Below are 20,881 nucleotides of genomic sequence, written 5' to 3'. Positions count from 1 at the left end.
AGATGGCTAGAGCGTCGCTCACGCGGCCGGCTTCGTCTCGGCTACTCCTCCGTCCCAACATGGCGCAGTCGATCAACATCACGGAGCTGAACCTGCCGCAGCTAGAAATGCTCAAGAACCAGCTGGACCAGGTGGGGATGGAGCCCGAGCAGCACCTTTCGCGCGCTCTACATCCCGTCGGCCACACGCAGCCGCTCGCCCCCCACCCGTTCCTTTCCAGTTTGAGCCGTTTCCCTTCCCCGGCTCCCAGGGTCCGCCCCTCTCGGCCCCGGGTCCTCAGCCGGCCCCGCTTTCCCGTCCCGTGTAGGAGGTGGAGTTCTTGTCCACGTCCATCGCCCAGCTCAAGGTGGTACAGACCAAGTACGTGGAAGCCAAGGACTGTCTGAACGTGCTGAACAAGAGCAACGAGGGTATGCGGCATCGGAGCGGGCAGCGCGGGGACCGCGGCGGCGAGAGGACCGGGCGCTGCACGCTGAGCGCCGCTGCACGCGCCCTGTGCATGCTGCCCGGCTCTGAACTCCCTTTACGGCTGCCGGCCTGCCCACGCTGTTTGTCTTCATTGCTTTCACAGGGAAAGAACTGCTCGTCCCACTGACAAGTTCCGTATCCTTTCCACGGGGATTGCTACCGCGCCGCCTCCCCGGGGCGGGGCGGACACAGAACTCACCCTTGATTTTTTTTTTTTTTTTTTAATTTGAAAGGCAGAGTTACAGTGAGGCAGAGAGAGAATGGCCTTCCATCCATTGGTTAATTGCCCAATTGGCCGCAGTGGCCAGTGCTGTGCCGATCCTAAGCCAGGAGCTTCCTCTGGGTCTCCCACGTGGGTGCAGGGGCCCAAGGACTTGGGTCATCTTCCACTGCTTTCCCAGGCCACAGCAGGGAGCTGGATCGGAAGTGGAGCAGCCGGGACTCAAACCTGCGCCCACATGGGATGCGGCACTGCAGGCAGCGGCTTTACTGGCTACCCCCTCCCCCCAATGATTTTGAGAGCGCTCTTGTTGTACACACTTCGTAGGCTCAGGTCGACATCCAGCTCATGCCTTCTCAGTGCCAAGGGGTATGTAGAGTTGTGGTTTCCCCCCCTGCGCTGTTTGAGGCCATGAATATGAAGAAAAAGCTGATCTTCTTTTGCTAGTATTAAACAGGGAGGTTGGCTCTGTTCATTAACCCTAAATTTCACTTACCCCGTGGCCCATTCCTCAGCTGCTTTAAGGAGCCTGGGTTAGGTTCACCTGCTGGGGGTTGACCTGGAATGAGCAGGTTCTGGCAGTGGTGAACCTGCGGTGCATAGCCGACGTTTGGGGTAAGGCACAGCAACAGTGGTGTAGCAGTGAATGGGCATGAGCCACTTTGTGATGGGGGACGATGAGGGGACGTGAGGCTGGCTCTTCACGGGGTCCACTCCAGGGCAGGGGGAGACCATCACCAAATCCAGTCTTTGCCGAGGAGTCCTTGGGAGGAGTTACAACAACCGCTTGGAGGGCAGGAGATGGAGTCGGGGCTAGAGTTCCAGCACACGCCAGCTTTCTCCAAAAGGAGCCAGCATCTTGGCCACTGCCTTTTGGGGCTTCAGGAATACTTCTTTCTTTTCTTTTCTTTCTTTCTTTTCTTTCTTTCTTTTCTTTCTTTTTTCTTTTTTCTTTTTTTTTTGACGGGCAGAGTTAGAGAGAGACAGAGAGAAAGGTCTTCCTTCCATTGGTTCACCCCCTAAATGGCCGCTACGGCCGGCACACTGCGCCTATCCGAAGCCAGCAGCCGAGTACTTCCTCCTGGTCTCCCATGCCGGTGCAGGGCCCAAGCACTTGGGCCATCCTCCACTGCATTCCTGGGCCAGAGCAGAGAGCTGGCCTGGAAGAGGAGCAACCCGGACAGAATCCGGCGCCCCAACCGGGACTAGAACCTGGGGTGCTGGCGCTGCAGGCGGAGGATTAGCCTAGTGAGCCGCAGCGCTGGCCTTCAGGCATGTTTCTAAGGCCTCCAGATTACTCAGTCCTTACCCCTTGTGGTTTGTTTTAAGAAAAAGACGGTCAGGGCCAGCACTGTGGTGCAACAAATTAACCCACGGCCTGCAGCACCCGCCTTTGTTGGTTCAAGTCCTGGCTGCTCCACTTCTTTAAAAAAAAAAAAAGGCATTTATTTACATTTATTTATTTTAGAGGCAGAGTTACAGACAGAGGGAGTGAGAGACAGAGAGACTGGAAAGCCCTTCCATCCACTGGTTCACTCCCCAGTGGCTGCAACAGCCAGAGCTGCACCAACCTGAAGCCAGGAGCTAGGAGCTTCTTCCTGCTCTCCCACGTGGCTACAGGGACCCAAGCACTTGGGCCATCTTCTACTGCTTTCCCAGGCCACAGTAGAGAGCTGGATCGGAAGAGGAACAGCTGAGACTTGAACCAGCACCCATATGGATGCCGGCACTGCAGGTGGAGGCTTAGCCCCACTACACCACAGCGCCAGCCCTGGCCCACTTCTGATCCAGCTCCCTGCTGATGCGCCTGGGAAAGCAGCAGAAGATGGCCCAAGTGTTTGGGCCCCTGCAGACCCAGAAGCAGCTCCAGTGGGTAGTTGTGGCCACTTGAGGAGTGAATAGATCTCTTTCTCTCTGTAACTCTTTCAAATAAATAAATTAAAAAAAAAAAAAAAAAAAAGCCGTAGGAGGCCAAGCAGCTGGCCCACAGGGACTCAGGGCTTATGCTGGGCTGGTTCCCCTTAACCCTTGCCTCGCAGATGTACGTCCCTGGCAAGCTGCACGACGTGGAGCACGTGCTCATCGACGTGGGCACCGGCTACTACGTGGAGAAGGTGAGTGGGGGGAGGTTGGGGGAAGACGCAGAATGTGGCCTAGGGTCTCCGGTTAGCCCCTCGTTCCCCTCTGGTCTTGAAGACAGCTGAGGATGCCAAAGACTTCTTCAAGAGGAAGATAGACTTCCTCACCAAGCAGATGGAGAAGATCCAGCCGGCTCTGCAGGAGAAGCACGCCATGAAGCAGGGTAAGCCCCGCCCGGCCCTGGCGGTGTGGACAGCCGCGGCGCCCCCTCCGCCGCAGATCCCCGCGCGGAAGGCCGTCCCGTCGTGGCTTGGGTACTGCTGGGAGGTGGAGTGAGGTGTAGGTAAAGGAACACACAGCCCGAAGAAGCGGATGCTGACAACTGAAACCCTGGCTGCCTAGCAGGGTCGCCCACTGCAGACCAACCAAACCCCCCTGGAGAGGGGCAGGGGCTTGTCCCTGGGACCGGGGTCTCCTCACTCCCAGCCAGGACTGACAGCTGTGCTAACTGGGGCGGCCTTTGCCACACGAGAACTTTATAGTTATCCGCACGCATCGATAGTGTCCATTGTCACCCCAGGGACCGGCGCACTGACCCACACGCGGTGGACTCAAATGTTGAGTGCGCGCCCCCACAACGGGCCGCGGGGTCTGAGGTCGCATGATCGCGACCGTAGTCGGTCCCCCAGCCGCACCCGACTCCCGCCTTCTCCCCACAGCTGTCATGGAAATGATGGGCCAGAAGATCCAGCAGCTCACAGCTCTGGGGGCAGCCCAGGCCACGGCCAAGGCCTGAGCGCTTCCTGCAGGAGCGGTGCCTCGGGGGCCCAGGACTTTGGGGGCCTGGCTGGGGTGGGCGGGTTGGGGACTGGGAGCAGCTCAGGCCAAGGCCAAGGCCTGAGCGCTTCCTGCACAAGCGGTGCCTCTGGGGGCCTAGGACTTTGGGGGCCTGGCTGGGGGCGGGGTGGGGGGAGGGGCTTATGTTTAATGTTAATAAATGTGCTGGCCATGGCAGAATGTTGAGCTGTTCTTGCATTAAGCGAGGGGCCGGTGGTGCGATGGGAGGGGGCGGTGGGAGGTGGGCCGCTCCCCAGAGCCGGACGAGCAGGTGCGAGCGGCTCACCGGCCAGGCTGCGCCCCAGGCACGGCGGGGAGCTGCGGGCTCGTGGGAACGGCCGGCGAGCGGAAGCGGAACCGCGCGGGCGCTTCCTCTTCCGGGTCGGCTGTCCCCGCCCCCCGCCGGCGCGGGGAGCCGCATGAGCCGCCGTCTTCTCCGTGGTCTCTCCCCGCTGCTGCCGCCCCTCGGAGCCGGGCGCCGTATGCTGGGCTCGGAGTCCGTCTCGGCCCCCAAGCGCCCGCGCCGCAACCTCATGGCGCCACCCCGGATCGGAACGCACAACGGCACCTTCCACTGCGACGAGGCGCTGGCGTGCGCCTTGCTTCGCCTGCTCCCGGAGTACCAGGTGCGGGGCCGCGACACCGACCCTGGGGCCCGCCCCTTCTAGGGGACCCAGCGTCCCCCCGTGCCCGTGCGACCCCCGGCCGCCGCCTCACCGCTGTGCTCTCCGCAGGATGCGGAGGTCGTGCGGACGCGCGACCCCGAAAAGCTGGCCTCGTGTGACGTCGTGGTGGACGTGGGTGGCGAGTACGACCCGCAGAGACACCGATACGATCATCACCAGAGGTGGGCTCACGGGCGTTCATGCGGTTACTTTTTCCGGTCTTTTTTTCCTTCGCTCCAGCCGAGCCGCCGCCGCCGCCGTCCTGAGAGCACAGGGGCACGGCGCTGCTTGGACACCCACCCTGCCATTTCGGGAGTGCTCGGCTTCCAGCCCCAGCGCTGGCCCCCGACTCGAGTGTCGGGGTCCCTGCCACCCGTGTGGCAGGTCGGTCTGTCCCTGTCTGTGTCTTTTGAAAAACGAAGAGGGGAGGGGTAGGCAATATCACATTCTTGAAATTGTGTCTGCGAACCATATTGAACCTGTTAAAAGCTAATTAAAACTTTTTAAGAATTAAAGAGAGTGGTTGTCCCTGAGGGCCCGTGAAGGTATTCTACGTCTCTCCTCTGCCCTTTGCTGTTCCGGCGTGCCCACTGCGCAGCTGCTGCTCAGAATAGCCGGTCCTCGGCCCACCTTCGCTCCTGCAGGCCACTCTGCCAGCCGCTGCTGGACCTGCCCCACTCTGGGAGCGGCCCAGGGCCGCCCCTGCCCGTCCTGACCACTTGTCTGTCGCACGTGGTCCTGCTTGTGTGTTAGAGGTTCACTGGTGTTTGTGCAGCGCTCCTAGGATATCTAGCGGAACATGAACAGCCACGAGCTGGCCTCGCAGCCTGAGAGCTGAGACGTTACCGTGACCTCCACGTCCGTCCCTGTGACCGCCTTCCCTGTCCCCAGCAGCAAGAAAGGCCGGAAGTTTGTGTTCGCCACACCCTTGAGGTTTTTTGTTTGGGTTTTGTTGTTGTTTGTTTTATTTTTCTTTGAAAGACAGAGGCCTTCCCGGAACCACAGGTTCCCTCCCGAGGAGCTCAGAGCAGCCAGGGGTGAGTCAGGCTGAAGCCAGGGTCTCCCAGGTGGCTGGCAGGGACCCAGTAGGCAAGCCGTCACCCGTCACTTGCTGCCTCCCAGGGTGGGTGCACGTGAGCTGGACGCTGGGTGGGAAGTGGAGCCGGGACTCGAACCCCGGGTCTCCGATACAGGGGGTGGGCATTCCAGGCAGCACCCTCAGCCCGCACAGCTGCCCACCTGCGTACCCGTGCTGCTGGGTATGTTAACACAGCTGTCTGCATCAGGGGGGCATGCGGTTTTGCCTCTTTCCCAACTCTGTCTCGCCAGTTGTTGTACTGTTTTGTATTTTATCCCTGGTGAATATTTTACAAATATTATTTAGCATTGACTCAGTCTTTAGTAACAGAACTCATTACACAGGCATCAGTGAGCTCCCCGGGTGATTCGAAGCTGGACTGGTATTTAGAAATGCCTGCCCTGGCTTCTCCCCTAGCGTCTGTCGCACCCTCTCCCTGTCCACTGCAGTGCGCGTCGTGGCCTGCCTGGGTCCCACCGTGTCACTGCGGTCACCCCCGCGCCAGCCGAGCTCCGGCACACACCTGCCCACTTACCGCCCCTCCAGCAGCTCCCCCGCGCCCACGGGAAAAGTCCAGAACACTGCACCCAAGGCCTTCCGTAGTCTGGCCCCTACTGCCCTCCTGCGGTTTTTTATTTTTTAATGCTTGTTTATTTTTCATCTGAAAAGCAAAGCAACAGACACAGATCTTCCATCTGCTGGTTCACTCCCCAAATTCCTTCAGCTGCCTGGGCTGGGCCAGGCTGGAGCCAGGAGCCAGGTGCTCTGCGTGGGAGGCAGGGACTCAGTACTTGTGCTGTGTGCTGCATCCCAAGCGCGGCTGACCTGCTGCCCGGCTTCCTCTCTGGCCAGTTCCTCGCTACCCCCAAGCGCCCACGAGGGACTGGTCTCAGCCACTGTCCGCATCGCTCCCTCACCTGGAATGCTTGTTCCTGTGCCCCTCTGTCCAGTAAACCCGCTAACCCAGCCTTGGGGACTGGCCCGCAGGCGCTCCCCTCCCTGCTTCCTGTTCAATTGTAGCTAGAGTGCTCGCTCGCTCGCGACCCTGAAGGCCAGGTCAGGGTCTTGGTTTTTAGCCTCACTCTCTCCTGGCACGCAGTTCGCGTCGAATCTACCACTGTGGAATGAATGCGGGACTGGAGATGAAGCCAGGTGGCCCCTGAGGAGACACCCAAGCCTTCACAGACGGGCTTCCTCCCAGCTCCTGCACCGGCCCCTGCCCCTCGGCGGGTGTCTACTCCAGTTCTGCCCGCCTCCCTGTGCCCCTCAGGTCTTTCACGGAGACCATGAGCTCCCTGTGCCCCGGGAAGCCCTGGCGGACCAAGCTGAGTAGCGCAGGCCTCGTCTACCTGCACTTCGGGCACAAGCTGCTGGCCCAGCTGCTGGGCACCGCTGAGGATGACGACGTGGTGGGCGTCCTCTATGACAAGGTGCGGACCCGAGACGGACGCGGCCCGGCACTCGCCCCGCTGCCCGCTGCGGTCAGGCTGCGTTGGCCACAGGGACGTGCTCCACCTGCTTCCTGGGGGGCTGGGAGTGGATCCATAGTACAGAGAAAGGCTGTGGAAGCCAGCAGGCGGCGCTTCCCAGGGGTTTTGTTGCTGGTTTTTTTTTCCTTGACACCTGAAAAAGATGGAAACATCCAACCCAGAGGCTGTGGCTGCCCTGAAGGCTGAGGGCAGCAGTGACACAGGAGTTTGGAAGCCTGGCTGGGAAGGCTTTGATTGCCAGAGTAGCTTCAGGTTCCACCAGTGTCCCTGCAGGCGGGGCTCCCTGGCCCTGCTCAGGCCCCCGCTTCCCCACCTGCTGCCTCATGTGACACAGCCTTCGTGTGCTCCAAAAGCCAAGACACGGGAACAGGTGAAGTTAGAGTTTCCAGATACCCAGCTTTTACAGTGCCGGAGACTGCCGCGGGGCTCCTAGCCAACTAGAGTCAAGTTTTGTGCTTTCCAACTAAGGTTGTTGGAAAGGTAGAGATAGATCTTCCATCTGCGGGTTCACTCCCCAAATGCTCACAATAGCCAGGGCTGGGCCAGGCCAAAGCCAGGAGCCAAGATCTCCCATATTTACAGCTGGGGCCCAGGTACCTCCCAGGCACATGGGCAGGTAGCTAAGACGGAAAAACCGGCACACCACTGTGGGATGCAGGATGTAACCCGCCGTGCTACAAGGCCCAGGCCCTTGCACCATGTGTTAGCCAAGCATCAAGCTGGGGTCCGGACACAGGTGCAATGCCCAGTGGAGCTCCTGGCCCCCTCCCCGGATACTGCGCTTGGTCTGTTATGCCACACGTAGGGTGGACGTGGGCCTTCTTGTGGGGCAGGTGTGCATAAAACACATCCAAAACTCTTGGAATGATTTAGCTTTTCTTCAGGCCCAGGAGCGCAGAGGGCCAGCACTAGTGAGGGCAGAATCCCATGTCGGAGTGCCGGTTCAAGTCCCGGCTGTTGCCCTTCTGGTCCAGCTCCCTGCTAACGCACCTGGGAAGGCAGTAGATGATGGCCCAAGTGCTTGGGCCCCTGTCATCCACACAGAAGACCTGGATGGAGTTCCTGGCTCCTGGCTTCAATCTGACCCAGCCCATTTAGGGAATGCGCCCATGATTGGAAGATCTGTTTATAAGTAAGAGCAGGAGCCACAGCGCCGCCCCCGGCTCTGGACGTCCAGACTAGCGTCCTTTCTCCTGCAGGGCTTGTCTTGGCCAGAGCCTTCTGCAGTTCATTTGCGGGGCCCCCAAGTAGTGACCTTGCCTCCCTCAGTCACGGGGATCTGCGCCCACCAAACCCCTCCAGAACTTGAGACCTGTCCTGTGGGAGCCGGCAGCCACCTTCTGCCTCCACTCTCTGCCCTCGGCCTGGGCGTGGTACAGTGGACTGAACACCAGGCGGTCTCGATTCCTGTCCCAGCACCTTGAGCGCTCTGCCCCAGACTCCACAGCTCCCTCCCTGGCTATGCCAGCAGGAGGCTTCGTGACCCACTGCGGCCGTCCCGGAAACCTAGGCCTCACAGCCATGTCATCTTCACGAGCCCTCCCCCTGCTGTCGCCGTAGATGTACGAGAACTTCGTGGAGGAGGTGGACGCAGTGGACAACGGGATCGCGCAGTGGGATGAGGGGGAACCCCGATATGCACTGACCACTACCCTGAGTGCCCGGGTGGCTCGGCTGAATCCCACCTGGAACCAGCCCAACCAAGACACGGAGGTAAGGAGGGTCCTCGGGGCAGAGCCCAAGCCGGGCAAGGCCCTTGAGCATCCGGGATGGGAACCCTGGCGCCTGAGCCCCCGCGAGGCTTGGAGCTGGGGCCGGCACCTCCGCTGCGGTTCCCACCGTTCCAGGCGGGGTTCCAGCGCGCCATGGATCTGGTCCGGGAGGAGTTCCTGCAGAGGCTGGACTTCTACCAGCACAGCTGGCTGCCTGCCCGGGCCCTGGTGGAAGAGGCCCTGGCCCAGCGACTCCAGGTACACGCCTGGGGAGAAACACTGTGACTCACGGACCCATGGCTGCTGGTCAGCAGGAGCCCACGCCCCGGCTTCCTTGCAGGTGGACCCCAGTGGGGAGATAGTGGAACTGGCCAAAGGCGGATGCCCCTGGAAGGAACATCTCTACCACCTGGAGTCCACGCTGTGCCCACCTGTAGCCATCGCCTTTGTCATCTACACTGACCAGGCGGGACAGTGGCGGGTACAGTGTGTGCCCAAGGAGCCCCACTCATTCCAAAGCCGGTGAGGCCCCAGGGGACCCCTGGCAGACCATCAGGCCTGTCCCAGCCTGGACCTCTGCTCTGTACCCCTCTCATGGTCCCCCAGGCCTCCGTGCGCTCTCACCTGCTCCCTCTCTGCCCACTCGCAGGCTGCCCCTGCCAGAGCCGTGGCGGGGACTTCGGGACGAGGCCCTGGACCAAGTCAGTGGTATCCCTGGCTGCATCTTCGTCCACGCCAGTGGCTTCATTGGTGGGCACCGCACCCGAGAGGGCGCCTTGAGCATGGCCCGTGCCACCCTGGCCCAGCGCCCAGCACCTGCGCCTCCCACAAGTCCCCCAGTCGAATAAAACTTGTATCCCATATGGACCCAGCCTTGACCGATCACTGCCCTACACTGTGCGTGCTAGGTCTTCCTCACACCCACCGCTCTGTGCTGCTTTCTGACTTGAGTTCCAGGGGTAAAATAATTCGCCCAGAGTCACAAGTGACAGCAGGCTCTTAAAGTCCACGCCCCACCCCATGCAACTCCCTGGGAAAGACAGCCTGGTGACTGAGTGGAAACAGTTTTATCGTTACAGGTGGAGTTGAGGGGAGTGGGTCCGAGCAGGTGGCGGCCCCGGGAGAGGGTCCCAAGGGGCAGAGGTCGGGGAGGTCTCCGTAAAGAGGGCCACGTCGTGAACGGCGCGTCCGCCTCCAGCGGGGGGCTCCTGGGCCCTGCCGAGCACTGGGCTGAAGCGCGGGAACTGAGCATTGACGAAGTAGAGGGGGATGTGGGCGATCCGGCCTGTGGACCAGCACTGCAGAGTAGGGAGACGAAAGCCTCAGGCCGACGCCACACGGTGCTGCGGTGGGGCGTCTGGCCTGCCCACCCAGGGCACTCACCACACTGAGCAGGGCCCCTTTGCTGAAGGAAGGGTGGAAGGCGATGAGCTGTGCCTGGGCGCCCGGCTCCCCCTGGACGATGCCACTGGGGAAGGAAGCAGAGGGGCCGAGCGTGGGCCTGCGTGTCCCGGGGAGGCTGACCCGCGGGCCTGCCGGCACTTACCAGGGCAGCAGCTCAAACACAGGGCTGTTCCGCGTGCGAAAAAGAAGAATGACTGGTGTGCCGTCCTGCACCCGTGGGTTTCCTGAAGGAAATGGAGCCGGGGATAGGGGAAGCCCTGGAGGCCGAGTCCCGTGGCAGGCACCCCCCGAGCCGCCGCCTCGCTATCTACCTTTCATGAGCACAGCCAGACGCTCCCCGCTGGGGTCCCAGACCATGGAGTGGGCCTCTCCGCCGAGCCTGCAGGCCAGGACAGGCGTTAGGGAAGCCCGGGGCTCCCGCCCGCCTTCCTCTCGCTGCCGGTCCCCGTGCCACGCACGCACCTCTGCTCCCCCGCCGGGGTCTGGATGGTCGTCTCGGAGAGATCTGCCACTATGGCCGCGGATTTGGCACCTCCAACGCCACCCTTTCCCTCGCCTGCGGGCAGGAGCACAGCGCCCCCTCTGGCTCGGCACGGGCACCTGGGAGATCTCCCGTTCCCTTTAGCCCTCCCAGCAGGCGCTGCCTCCCTCTGCCCCCCAGCCCTGACTCACCACCGTGTTCAGGGAAAGACAGGGAGTAAATGAGCGGCTCCCCCAGGACGGTGAACAGCAGGCGGTTTCCATCGGGGCTCCAGCAGCCGGTCTGGGGGCAGGGAGGTGGAGAGGGGGAGGCCCGGGGAACAGTAGAGGTATGGGGGGGCAGGTGAGGGAGTCAGACCCCGTGGTGTTGCCCTCCCCCCGTCCCAGCCCCGGCTCCCCAGAGCCCCCTCCCTCTTACCTGACAGCGCCCCGAGAGGGTGGGCCACCTCTCACAAGTCCACATCTGGGCCTCCCACACTCTGAGCCACAGAGAGGCAAAGGACAGCTCAGGGGCTCGGCGCTGCGAGGCCCAGCCTGACCGAAGGGGCTGAGTTCCCCCGCTGCCCTTCTCCCACTCACCGGAAGACAGCTGAGGGCGTGGTCGCCAGGACCTTGCTGCCGTCGGGGGACCAGAGCAGGTAGGTAACCCCACCGCCTCGAAACCAGGGAAGGGGGACGCAGGTCTCTGTGGAGACGTCCCACACCTAGGGGTGGTGGCGGGCGGAGAAAACCAGCACCCTCAGCAGGGAGCCTGCGCTCTAGGGTGCACAGGACCGGGAGGGGCTGGGAGACGCGCAGACACAGGTGTGTTTGCCCAGCCGGCCTCTGGATGGGTTCAGAGCTGAAGGGACAAGGACCCCGCCCCTCCCCCACACTGTCCTCCAGCAAGCGAAGGAAGCAGGGACCCACTCACCAGGATGGCAGCGTCCACAGGGGAAGCAGAGAGCAGCCGCCCCCCGCTGGGGGCCCAGGCCAGGCTGGTGACAGGCGTGTGCCCGGGGTGAGACAGCACCTGGGCGCAGCCGGAAGACGGTCTGCCAGGGACGACGGACGCGTCGAGTCAGAGGACGACAGGAAAGGCCTGCAGCTCCCACTGGAGCCTAAAGCCTCTCTACCCATGGCTCCAGTGAGTGCAAACCCAGGTTAGCAAGGAGCAGTAAGGATCATGGGAATAAGTTATAAGAAGTTAAAAAAAAAAGCAGGAAGGACAGCCACCTTCAGCGGGTCCACCGGGGACGGGTGAGGTGCAGCACCGGCCACAGGCCCCAGGGGCAGCGGAGCTCAGAGGCGCCTCCCTGGGGAGCGCCCTGCTCCCAGCAGCCAGCCCTCTGCCCAGCCGGACAGGCCCAGCCTCCTGCACTCTCCTCTCTCAGCCGTTAGCTGGCATCCCCAGCTCAGCCTCTCTGCCCTGCCCACCCTGTGTGTTCCACATAGGATGAACACACGACAGACCTGCCCCCACTGGGCTGGGGGCCACCCATGGGTGCCCGCTGAGGCTTCCTTAGCTTTGGGTTTCCAGAGCTACGTCGTTGAACGCTACCCTCTCTCTCCACTTCCCACCTAACTGTAACGGCCCCTGGCGCCTGTGAGGCCCTGGGCGGCTGACAGACAACAATGCCTGGCACTTTTATAGCCAATCTCATCAGGTCCGTTCACAGAGATCCCTCTGCTTTTCAGTGGCTCCGCTATATTTCCCTGGGTCTATGAACTGGAGTTTATTTGGTCATGCCTGCACAAATGGCTATTAGATTGTCATAAAAAATATTTTAAAATTCTATAAAAATAATTTCCCACAGCTGTATGCCATTATGTATATAGAACAGATTGTTCTGTAAAATGTCAACAAACTGGGGCCACGGCTGTCGCATAGCTGGTTAAGCCACTGCCTACAGTGCCAGCATCCCATATGGGCGCTGGTTCGAGTCCTGGCTGCTCCACTTCCGATCCAGCTCTCTGTTATGGCCTGGGAAAGCAGCAGAAGATGGCCCAAGTGCTTGGGCCCCTGCACCCGTGTGGGAGACCCAGAAGAAGCTCCCGGCTCCTGGCTTTGTATCAGTGCAGCTCCAGCCGTTGCAGTCATTTAGGGATTGAACCAGCGGATGGAAGACCCCCTCTCTTTCTGCCTCTGCCTCTCTGAAACTCAAATAAATAAATAAATCTTTTGAAAAGAAAAAAAGTTGGCTGGTGCCGTGGCTCACTTGGCTAATCCTCCACTTGCCGCATCGGCACCCTGGGTTCTAGTCCCGGTTGGGGCACCAGGTACTAGTCCCGGTTGCTCCTCTTCCAGTCCAGCTCTCTGCTGTGGCCCAAGTGCTTGGGCCCTGCACCCACATGGGAGACCAGGAGGAAGCGCCTGGCTCTTGGCTTCGGATAGGCACAGCGCCGGCCGTAGCGGCCATTTGGGAGGTGAACCAACAAAAGGAAGCAACTAGCTACAGTTGCCAAGGCTGTCTTTTTTTTTTTTTTTTTTTTTTTTAAATATTTCTTCATTTGAAAGCCACAGTTAAGAGAGAGAAAAGACACAAAGCGAGAGCTCCTCCATCCCCTGGGTCACTCCCCAGATGGCCACAGTGGCCACTTCATTTTCAGTCTGTCTCCTGGGGATTCTTCCCGGTTCTCTGGTCTCTGCCCTCATCCGTGTCATTCCCTGTCCCGGTCCGCTTTCTATGCCAGGGTCCCAGGAGCCCCCGGCCCATCCCTTCCCCCTCACTGGAGCTCTCCCAGCAGCCCAGCCTGGCCTCAGCTCTGCTTCCCCGACAGCCCTGGGACAAGCGCTGAGGACCGAGGACACCGTTCCGGACCCCTCACCACCCTCCACTGCTCCCGGCGCGGCCTCACCCCAGGCCACGGTGCTGGGCGGGGCTCACCGGGTAGACAAGGAGGTAGGGTCCAGCGTCCAGATGAGGATGCAGCTCTGGCAGGCCACGGCCAGCACGGAGGCACTGAGGGGCTTCCAAGCCAGGGCCGCCACGTTCCGCTGCAGCCGGTGCTTCAGGGAGGGGACTATAGTGCTGAGTTAAAAGGGGACGCTACAGCTCAGGAGACCCAAGTATGGTCACAGAAGAGAAACCGACCCCCCCCCCCACCACCACTGCTGGAGAGCTAGAAGGGGGACAAATCCACCTACAGGGCTTCCCGGACCCCCGTTCTGGAAGGAGCCCTGGGGACCAGGCTCAGGGACTGCAGGCCCCCCTCCCCGGGGCCACGGCTGGGAGGTGCACGCCCTCCCCCCACACACACCTGTTGGCATTGTACACACGAATCGAGTCATCCAGCAGGGCCACGGCAAACTTGTTGGTGTGGGGGTGCCACGCAAAGACCCGCAAGCAGCAGCTGGACCTGCCACGGGGGAGCGTGAAGACTCGAACCTGCCCCGCCCCCACCCCAGCCCCAAAGCTGATCCCTTCACGTGAGGGGACAGGGTTTTCCAACTTTTATTCGTTTTGGGAGGAGGGAGGCAGGAGTGAACCGCGTGGAGCAGCCAGAATGCAGCGGGAGGAGTCTGTGCCCCGACCTCCCTCTCCCCACGAGAAGTTCCAAGGGCCTGTGCACTCACCAGTTTGTAACCTGGGCAAATTCGGCAATCAGATCTTCACTCCTGAGCTGCAAGAATAGAGCAGATGGAGGATGCGCTGGGCCGCTGCCACCCTCCCCCACCTTCCCACCCAAGCCCAGGGTGAGTGGGTGGGGTGGGCACGTACCGACAGGTGGGGGAACAGGGACCCGTGCAGGGAGGAGGCCCAGCGGCAGAGCGCCAGGGCCCAACTGGATGCTGTCTTCACCCACTCGAACACTGCAGGGTGGAGGAAGCAGCTGTGACCGCGCCACTCACAGCGCCAGCGGCGGGCACCCCCTTAGGTGGGAGCGCAGCCGAGTGCCCCCACAGCCCCCTGCCCAGCAAGTGCTCTGGACTCCGCCCTCAGGGAGCCCTGGGTGAGGAGGAGGAGGGGAAAACAGGGCTAAAGGGAAAGCTGCTGGGTGCTAGGGTGAGGTTCAAGGCTGGGCCGGAGTGGGGGCTGGGGTGAGGTTCAAGGCTGGGCCGGAGTGGGGGCTGGGGTGAGGTTCAAGGCTGGGCCGGAGTGGGGGCTGGGGTGAGGTTCAAGGCTGGGCCGGGGGTGCTGGAGTGAGATTCAAGAATGGAGAGAGGGAATAAACAAGGGCAAAGCCAGGGAGCACTGCACAAAACCTCACCCTCTTCCTCTGAGTTTGCAATTTCATTCAGCACCCCAAAAAGGCCCACGTCGCGCCTGGCAGGGAGAGGAAGCTGTGAGTGAGATCAGCCCGATCCCATCAGCCCTTCTTTACAACTGCCATTCACTCATGCATTCATTCATAAACATGCATTAGAAATAAAGGTGCTGGGGCCAGTGCTGTGGCGTAGCAGGTAAAGCCACCACCAGCCGCCACCAGCATCCCATATGGGCACCAGTTTGAGTCCCGACTGCTCCACTTCTGATCCAGCTCTCTGCTATGGCCTGGGAAAGCAGTAGAAGATGGCCCAAGTCCCTGGGCCCCTTCACCCATGTGGGAGACCTGGAAGAAGCTCCTGGCTCCTGGCTTCAGACCCATGCAGGTCCAGCCATTGCAGCATTTTGGGGGTGAACTGCCTCTGCATAAGTAAATCTTTAAAAAAATAATATCTAAAGGTACTAGGGCCAGCACTACGGTGCAATAGGTTCAGCAGCCACCTGCAGTGCTGGCATCCCATACAGGTGCTGGCTGGAGTCCCAGGTGCTCCATTTCCAATCCAGCTTCCTGCTAGTGCACCTGAGAAAGCAGCAGAGGCTGGCCCAAGTCCTTAGGCCCCTGCACCCATTTGGGAGACCCAGAAGAAGCTCCTGGCTCCTTGCTTCAGCCTGGCCCAGCCCCTGCCTTTGCAGCCATTTGGGGAGTGAACCAGTAGATGGAAGCGCTCGTGCTCTCTCTCTCTAACTCTGCCTTTCATATGATGCCTGGCATCATGGCGCAGCAGGTTAAGCCACTGCCTGCAGTGCCAGCTTCCCATATGGGCACCAGTTCAGTTCCCAGCTGCTCCACTTCTGATCCAGCTCCCTGCTAGTGCACCTGGGAAAAGCAGAAGGTGGCCCAAGTGCTTGGGCCCCTGCTATCCACATGGGATTCATAGATCAAACACCAGTCCCAGCACTGGCCATTGTGGCCATCTGGAAAGGAACCAGTGGATAGAAGATCTGTGTGTGTATGTGTGTGTGTTTCTACTTCTGACTTTCAAAATAAATAAATCTTTAAAAACAAATAATAAAAGGTGTTCCCATCTCATGAGCCAGCCTTATACACTACTACTCCGTTTACTTGTCTTGCTGATCTCCTGACAGCACCCTGGCCACTCCCAGACGAGCTGTGTGAGGCTCACAGGTCCTTGGGGGCTTTGTGATCAGGTCAGGAAGCCAGGACTTGCTCTACGACAGCCAACAGACAGCTGCAGAAGGGCTTGCTGTTTTTCAAGAGTTCTTTAATATTTATCTACTTGAAAGGGAGAACAAAAAGAGAGAGAGAGAGAGAGAAAGAGAGAGATTCTCTCCACTAGTTCCCTCCCCAAATGCCCACCAGCGCCAGGCGAAAGCCAAGAGCCCAGAACTCCATCCAGGACTCCCACAGGGGTGCAGGGACCCAAGCACTTGGGTCATCTTCTACTGCCTTTCCAGGCACATCAGCAGGGAGCTGGATCGGAAGCACCGTAGCTGGGACTCAAACCAGTGCCCATATGGGATGACGCGTGCATCCCAGGGTGTGGCTTAACCCTCTGAGCCACAATGCCCACTCTTTTGGAAGGGTTTTAAGCAGAGGAATAAGGTAGTCACGTTAGCATTTCAGAAAAATCAACACGGGGGCTGGTGACGTGGCATAGAGGGTAAAGCTGCCTCCTGCAGAGCCAGTATCCTATATGGGCACTGGTTCGAGTCCTGGCATTCCACATCCGATCCAGCTCTCTGCTATGGCCTGAGAAAGCAGTAGAAGATGGCCCAAGTCCTTGGTCTCCTGCACCTGTGTGGCAGACCCGGAGGAAGCTCCTGGCTCCTGGCTTCAGATTAGCACAGCTCCGACCGTTGTGGCCATCTGGAGAGAGAACTATCAGATGGAAGACCTCTCTCTGCCTCTCTCTAACTCTGCCTTTCAAATAGATAAATAAATCTTAAAAAAAAAAAAAATCAGTCTGGCTATAGATTAGGGGGTAAGAACAGAGAAAAAGGAATCAGTGAAGAGGCTACTTGAGGAATGCAGAAAAAAATGCACAAGTGTCCTGAACTAGCGGGCATGGAAACAGGTGCACAAGTGTCCTGAACAAGTGGGCATGGAAACAGGGAGACAGCTGGAGATTCGGGAAGCAGAAGGGACAAGATCTGAAGACTAAGTAGCTGTCACCATGGGAATGCGAACATCCAGAGAAACCCCAGGTCGTAACTAACCCCAGGTAGTACCTGTATCATCGAACAGCTTACAGACAGGCGCTGGGCTAGGTGCTTCCCTGACCTGACTCAGGCACAGCCCTACCCTATTCTAGACATGTCATTACCATGGTGTTTTCAGATGAGAGGACAGAGGCGTGCAGAGCTTAATACAATTAGCACGTCCCAGAGAGCAAGCAGCAGGATTCATTCGTCTGTGGGACTCGAAGACTTGCTCCTCAGCGAGTGATACAACTGTTCCTTGAAAACCCCCAGAAAGAAGCAGGTTTGGAGAAAGAAATGAAGACTACGTGGGAACATGCAGAATGTGTGATGTCAGTGGAATAGCCAAGCGGTGGCAAACAAGTGAACGCCAAGGAGACCAGCGCTGTGGCGCAGCAGGTTAAGCCACCACCTGGGACGTCAGTATCCCATATGGGCGCTGGTTCGAGTCTTGGCTGCTCCACTTCCGATCCAGCTCCCTGCTAATGCACCTGGGAAAGCAGTGGGGGAGGGCCCAAGCACGAGTGCACGCCCAGGTTTGGTGTTATCAGCTGGAAATCCAACCCTGGGAACGCCAACACTTAAGGGCCATCAGAAAGAGGAGCCATTGAGAAAGCTGCAAAGATGCAGTCAGAAAGGTGAGGCCAGCGCCGCGGCTCACTAGGCTAATCCTCCGCCTGCAGCACCGGCACCCTGGGATCTAATCCCGGTTCCCGGTTGCTCCTCTTCCAGTCCAGCTCTCTGCTGTGGCCTGGGAAGGCAGTGGAGGATGGCCCAGGTGGTTGGGCCCTGCGCCCGCATGGGAAACCAGGGGGAGGCGCCTGGCTTCTGGCTTTGGATTGGCGCAGCACGCTGGCCGTAGCAGCCATTTGGGGGGTGAACCAACGGAAGGAAGAAAAAAAAGAAAGGTCAAAGGTGAGACAGACGGGAGGAATCTGCAGCCAGTGACCTCCTGTTCTGCTTCACTCCCAGAGAGACATGCAAATTAAACTGTGTTGAGACACTGAGCATCACAGACCAACAGGATGTGAGCAGGGAAACACCATCTTATGTTGCTGGTGGGCCCATATATGTGCATGTGTACAACTTCATTAGAAGACTATTTGGCACTAGCTCACGAAATGAACATACCTAGGAATTCATCTCCCAGGTAACAGTAACAACAGCAAACCCACGAACTTAGGTACTAAGTGCATTGCACCTGTCAATTCAAGTAATCATCGCGGTAAGAAGCCAGGCTCCATTTCACAGACAAGGAAACCGGGGGACAGAGTGATTAAGTGGCTTGCCTGTGGTCACAGAGCTCAAAGTGGCAGAGCCAGAAGACAACTCCGGCAGCGCAGCTCCACTCCTGCAGGTGCATAATGAGTGAGATGACTCAATGCAACCTCAGAGCTAACTCTGCAGAGCTTCAGACAAAAGCTCAGAAGTGGCACTAACACCAGGTAGGTAGGGGAGGGGAGCTGGTTCACAAGATCTAACCAGAAGGGGCCAGCGCTGTGGCATAGCAGGTAAAACCGCCGCCTGCAGCGCTGGCATCCCATATGGGCACCAGTTCCAGTCCTGGCTGCTCCACTTCCAATCCAGCTCTCTGCTATGGCCTGGGAAAGCAGTAGAAGATGGCCCAAGTCCTTGGGCCCCTGCACCCACGTAGGAGACCCAGAAGAAGCTCCTGGCTTCCAATCAGCAAAGCTGATGGGGCCATCTGGAGAGTGAACCAGTGGATGGAAGACCTCTCTCTATCTCTCTCTCTGCCTCTCTGTAACTCTGCCTTTCACATAGATAAATAAATCTTAAAAAAAAAAAAAAAAAAAAAAAAAGATCCAACCAGAAAACCAGGGGAGCCATTAGAGAGCAAATGGAACTGATGTGCCACAGGCTTGGGTTCCACAGTGAGACCTGACCGCTCGCTGTGCCATGTGATGGAGAGGGCCTGAATAAAGCGGCCTCCTGTAGAGCAGCCCGAAGCAGGGGGTGGTGACCACGGTCCCCCCGGGACCCACGGCCGTGACCTCACCACGCGTTGATGCATCTTTTCCACACTTGCTCCCGGTGATGGATGAAGGCAGTCCTCGTGCCATGGTCTAGCCTCCCAGGGGTCTTGAGGGGGTCCTTGGTCAGATGTAGGACGGGAAGATTGATCCACTACAGACCAAAGAAGTGAGGGGTGTGGCTGTGAGTCAGAGGCATCCCCAGCCTATGGGGGGATGCGGGCTGGGAGGGGGGGGGTGGTGGGAGTTACGGCTAAGAGGCTCCAAACCGCCTCCCACTTCCACAATCTTAACACTTAAGAGAATGGGAAGCAAACGGCTCCTTGATCTGTAGAACCAGGACACCGTTTCCCACGGTTGCTCCGATGCAACCGGTTCACACTGACGCAGCCTCTGGCCTAACGTCAATAACGCCCCAGAAACACGGCGGGAGGGCAAAGCTGGGTCTTCCCAGTTCTCCCGGACACTACCTCCAACTTTTTAATAGCGCTGCCCCCTCTCTGTCCCTAGACTCGCTTGCACTCCCCACCCCCTCCAGGTCCGCCCCCTGCTACTCAGCATCCCTTAACCCCAACCCTAAGACACATCCCAGCCCGTCCAGCCTCCCACCCCACCGGCCCAGGCGCTTCCAGTCGCCCAGGCTCTGCCACCCCGCCCTCACCACGCGGCGACCCTTCCCCAGTTCTCACTGACCCCGCCCCCATGCCTCAGGCCCCCTCCTTCCTCGCCCAAGCCACCTGGCCCCGGAAGTCGGGAGGCGGGCTCTCGTAGCTGCTGCCCGTCACCAGCTCGTTATTGTGCTCATATAGGGTGACTTGGCCCACAGGCGGCGGCGGAGGGAATAACCCCAAGGAGCACATCTTGCCAGTCCCGAGGACGCGTGCAGCGGGCAAGCGCCCGGCTGGTGGCCGCGGACACCACGCTGCTCTCTGACTCAGTTCCCGGGCTAGATTCGTATGCGGACGGATAGCAGGACAGGACAAACGGCGCCGCGAAGCTAAACGGAAGTGAAGCGAAGAGCAACGAGGAAGAAGGACGCGTGCGCGGTCTCAGAACGGACTTCCGGAGCTTCCTCGCGCGCCTCCTAGCGGCAGGAGGGGGAGTAGCACGGACACGTCCGCAAGGCCAACCCTGGCTTAAGGGCCGGATGGATTTTGGGGTGTGTGTGTGTGTGTTTTAAATGCTTTGAGACTACTGTTTTTTTTCCAACTCCGAATTCCCCAACACCGTCTCCCACTCACTTTCTCAGAGCTCGGAAAGCCCAAAATAAGCCAGGTTCAGGAAAGTACCTAATTAAGCCCTCCCAGGGCTGTGGCTGGACCCAAGGAAAACACAGGCGGTGTCAGAGAGAGCAGGCTGGAACGCCGAGGGAGATGCCTCCAGAAGAAAGTCAGAGGGGGGACCTCGGGAAGGCCAGCGCTGCACCCGCCGGGACCTAGGGGACCTAGGCGGCCTGGAAGGGGACTTGGAGAGAGGTGGAAGACAATAACGTTTTCTAGGGGCTTATTTACCGCACCTTCGGGACGTCAGGCACACAGATTGTTCCTGGATTACTCAGCCCAGGCGATCTGACTCAGGAATAAAAGTGAGGGGTGTGGAGCCCGGGATTACGCTGCTGCTTGGATGTCCACACCCCATGTGGGAGGGCCTGGTTCAAGTCCCAGCTCCTCTGCTTCCAATCCAGCTCCCTGCAGTGCCGCAAGCGCTGGAGTAGGAAACCTGGATGGAGGTCTTGGCTCCTGGCTTCAGCCTGGCCCATTGCAGCCATCTGGGGAGTAAACCAACGAATGGAAAGTCTCTGTCTCTCTCTCTCTTTCTGTCACTCTGCTGTCAAATGGATTAAATACATCTTTTTTGTTTTTGGTGAGATTGGGAGGACTGGCATTTGGCAAAGCAGCTTCAGGTTCTGGGCTGTTCCACTTCCAATCCAGTTCGCTGCTAGTTCATTTGCATTCAGGAAGGCAGCAGAGAATGGCTCAAGTACTTGGGTCCCTGCCACCCATGTGGGAGACCTGGATGAAGTTTTAGGCTCCTGGCCTCTGCCTTGCCA

At 59.3% G+C, this 20,881-nt stretch overlaps 3 protein-coding genes across 3 annotated transcripts; 2 read left to right on the top strand and 1 right to left on the bottom strand.

Annotated features, from left to right (window-relative positions):
* Positions 1-12: 12 nt before the first annotated feature.
* On the top strand, positions 13-3,625 carry PFDN5 (prefoldin subunit 5). Its single transcript, XM_062202167.1, has 6 exons — positions 13-131; positions 308-410; positions 572-603; positions 2,728-2,802; positions 2,885-2,990; positions 3,487-3,625. Exons 1-6 carry the CDS (start codon positions 60-62, stop codon positions 3,561-3,563), a joined length of 465 nt encoding a protein of 154 aa, XP_062058151.1. The 5' UTR covers positions 13-59; the 3' UTR covers positions 3,564-3,625.
* A 375-nt stretch (positions 3,626-4,000) lies between these two features.
* MYG1 (MYG1 exonuclease) lies at positions 4,001-9,416 on the top strand. The gene is made up of 7 exons (XM_062203606.1): positions 4,001-4,230; positions 4,339-4,451; positions 6,618-6,777; positions 8,398-8,550; positions 8,685-8,807; positions 8,890-9,071; positions 9,199-9,416. The coding sequence occupies exons 1-7, from the start codon at positions 4,024-4,026 to the stop codon at positions 9,395-9,397; spliced, it is 1,137 nt and encodes a 378-aa protein (XP_062059590.1). The 5' UTR covers positions 4,001-4,023; the 3' UTR covers positions 9,398-9,416.
* A 185-nt stretch (positions 9,417-9,601) lies between these two features.
* Positions 9,602-19,843, bottom strand: AAAS (aladin WD repeat nucleoporin). The gene is made up of 16 exons (XM_062203605.1): positions 19,569-19,843; positions 18,858-18,985; positions 14,625-14,680; positions 14,135-14,226; positions 13,990-14,036; positions 13,674-13,772; positions 13,301-13,444; positions 11,347-11,467; positions 11,013-11,137; positions 10,852-10,912; positions 10,626-10,716; positions 10,416-10,509; positions 10,265-10,332; positions 10,096-10,177; positions 9,933-10,017; positions 9,602-9,847 (listed from the first exon to the last, which is right to left on the bottom strand). Exons 1-16 carry the CDS (start codon positions 19,689-19,691, stop codon positions 9,623-9,625), a joined length of 1,641 nt encoding a protein of 546 aa, XP_062059589.1. The 5' UTR covers positions 19,692-19,843; the 3' UTR covers positions 9,602-9,622.
* Positions 19,844-20,881: the final 1,038 nt, after the last annotated feature.

This window comes from Lepus europaeus, chromosome 10 (genome assembly GCF_033115175.1).
Source record: "Lepus europaeus isolate LE1 chromosome 10, mLepTim1.pri, whole genome shotgun sequence".
Classification (NCBI taxonomy): Eukaryota; Metazoa; Chordata; class Mammalia; order Lagomorpha; family Leporidae; genus Lepus; species Lepus europaeus.
This window is presented reverse-complemented; position numbering and strand designations above follow the sequence as displayed.

Bases quoted from the DNA above. Each gene is read 5' to 3' on its own strand.
- PFDN5 (XM_062202167.1), top strand. From the start codon at position 60: ATGGCGCAGTCGATCAACATCACGGAGCTGAACCTGCCGCAGCTAGAA. The intron at 132-307 runs GTGGGGATGGAG...CGTCCCGTGTAG, and splicing joins TCAAGAACCAGCTGGACCAG to GAGGTGGAGTTCTTGTCCAC. The intron at 2,991-3,486 runs GTAAGCCCCGCC...TTCTCCCCACAG, and splicing joins GAAGCACGCCATGAAGCAGG to CTGTCATGGAAATGATGGGC.
- AAAS (XM_062203605.1), bottom strand. From the start codon at position 19,691: ATGTGCTCCTTGGGGTTATTCCCTCCGCCGCCGCCTGTGGGCCAAGTC. The intron at 13,773-13,989 runs GTGAGTGCACAG...CCCCCGTGGCAG, and splicing joins TTTGCCCAGGTTACAAACTG to GTCCAGCTGCTGCTTGCGGG. The intron at 10,717-10,851 runs GTAAGAGGGAGG...CCCTGCCCCCAG, and splicing joins CCCTCTCGGGGCGCTGTCAG to ACCGGCTGCTGGAGCCCCGA.
- MYG1 (XM_062203606.1), top strand. From the start codon at position 4,024: ATGAGCCGCCGTCTTCTCCGTGGTCTCTCCCCGCTGCTGCCGCCCCTC. The intron at 8,808-8,889 runs GTACACGCCTGG...GCTTCCTTGCAG, and splicing joins CCCTGGCCCAGCGACTCCAG to GTGGACCCCAGTGGGGAGAT. The intron at 9,072-9,198 runs GTGAGGCCCCAG...GCCCACTCGCAG, and splicing joins CCCCACTCATTCCAAAGCCG to GCTGCCCCTGCCAGAGCCGT.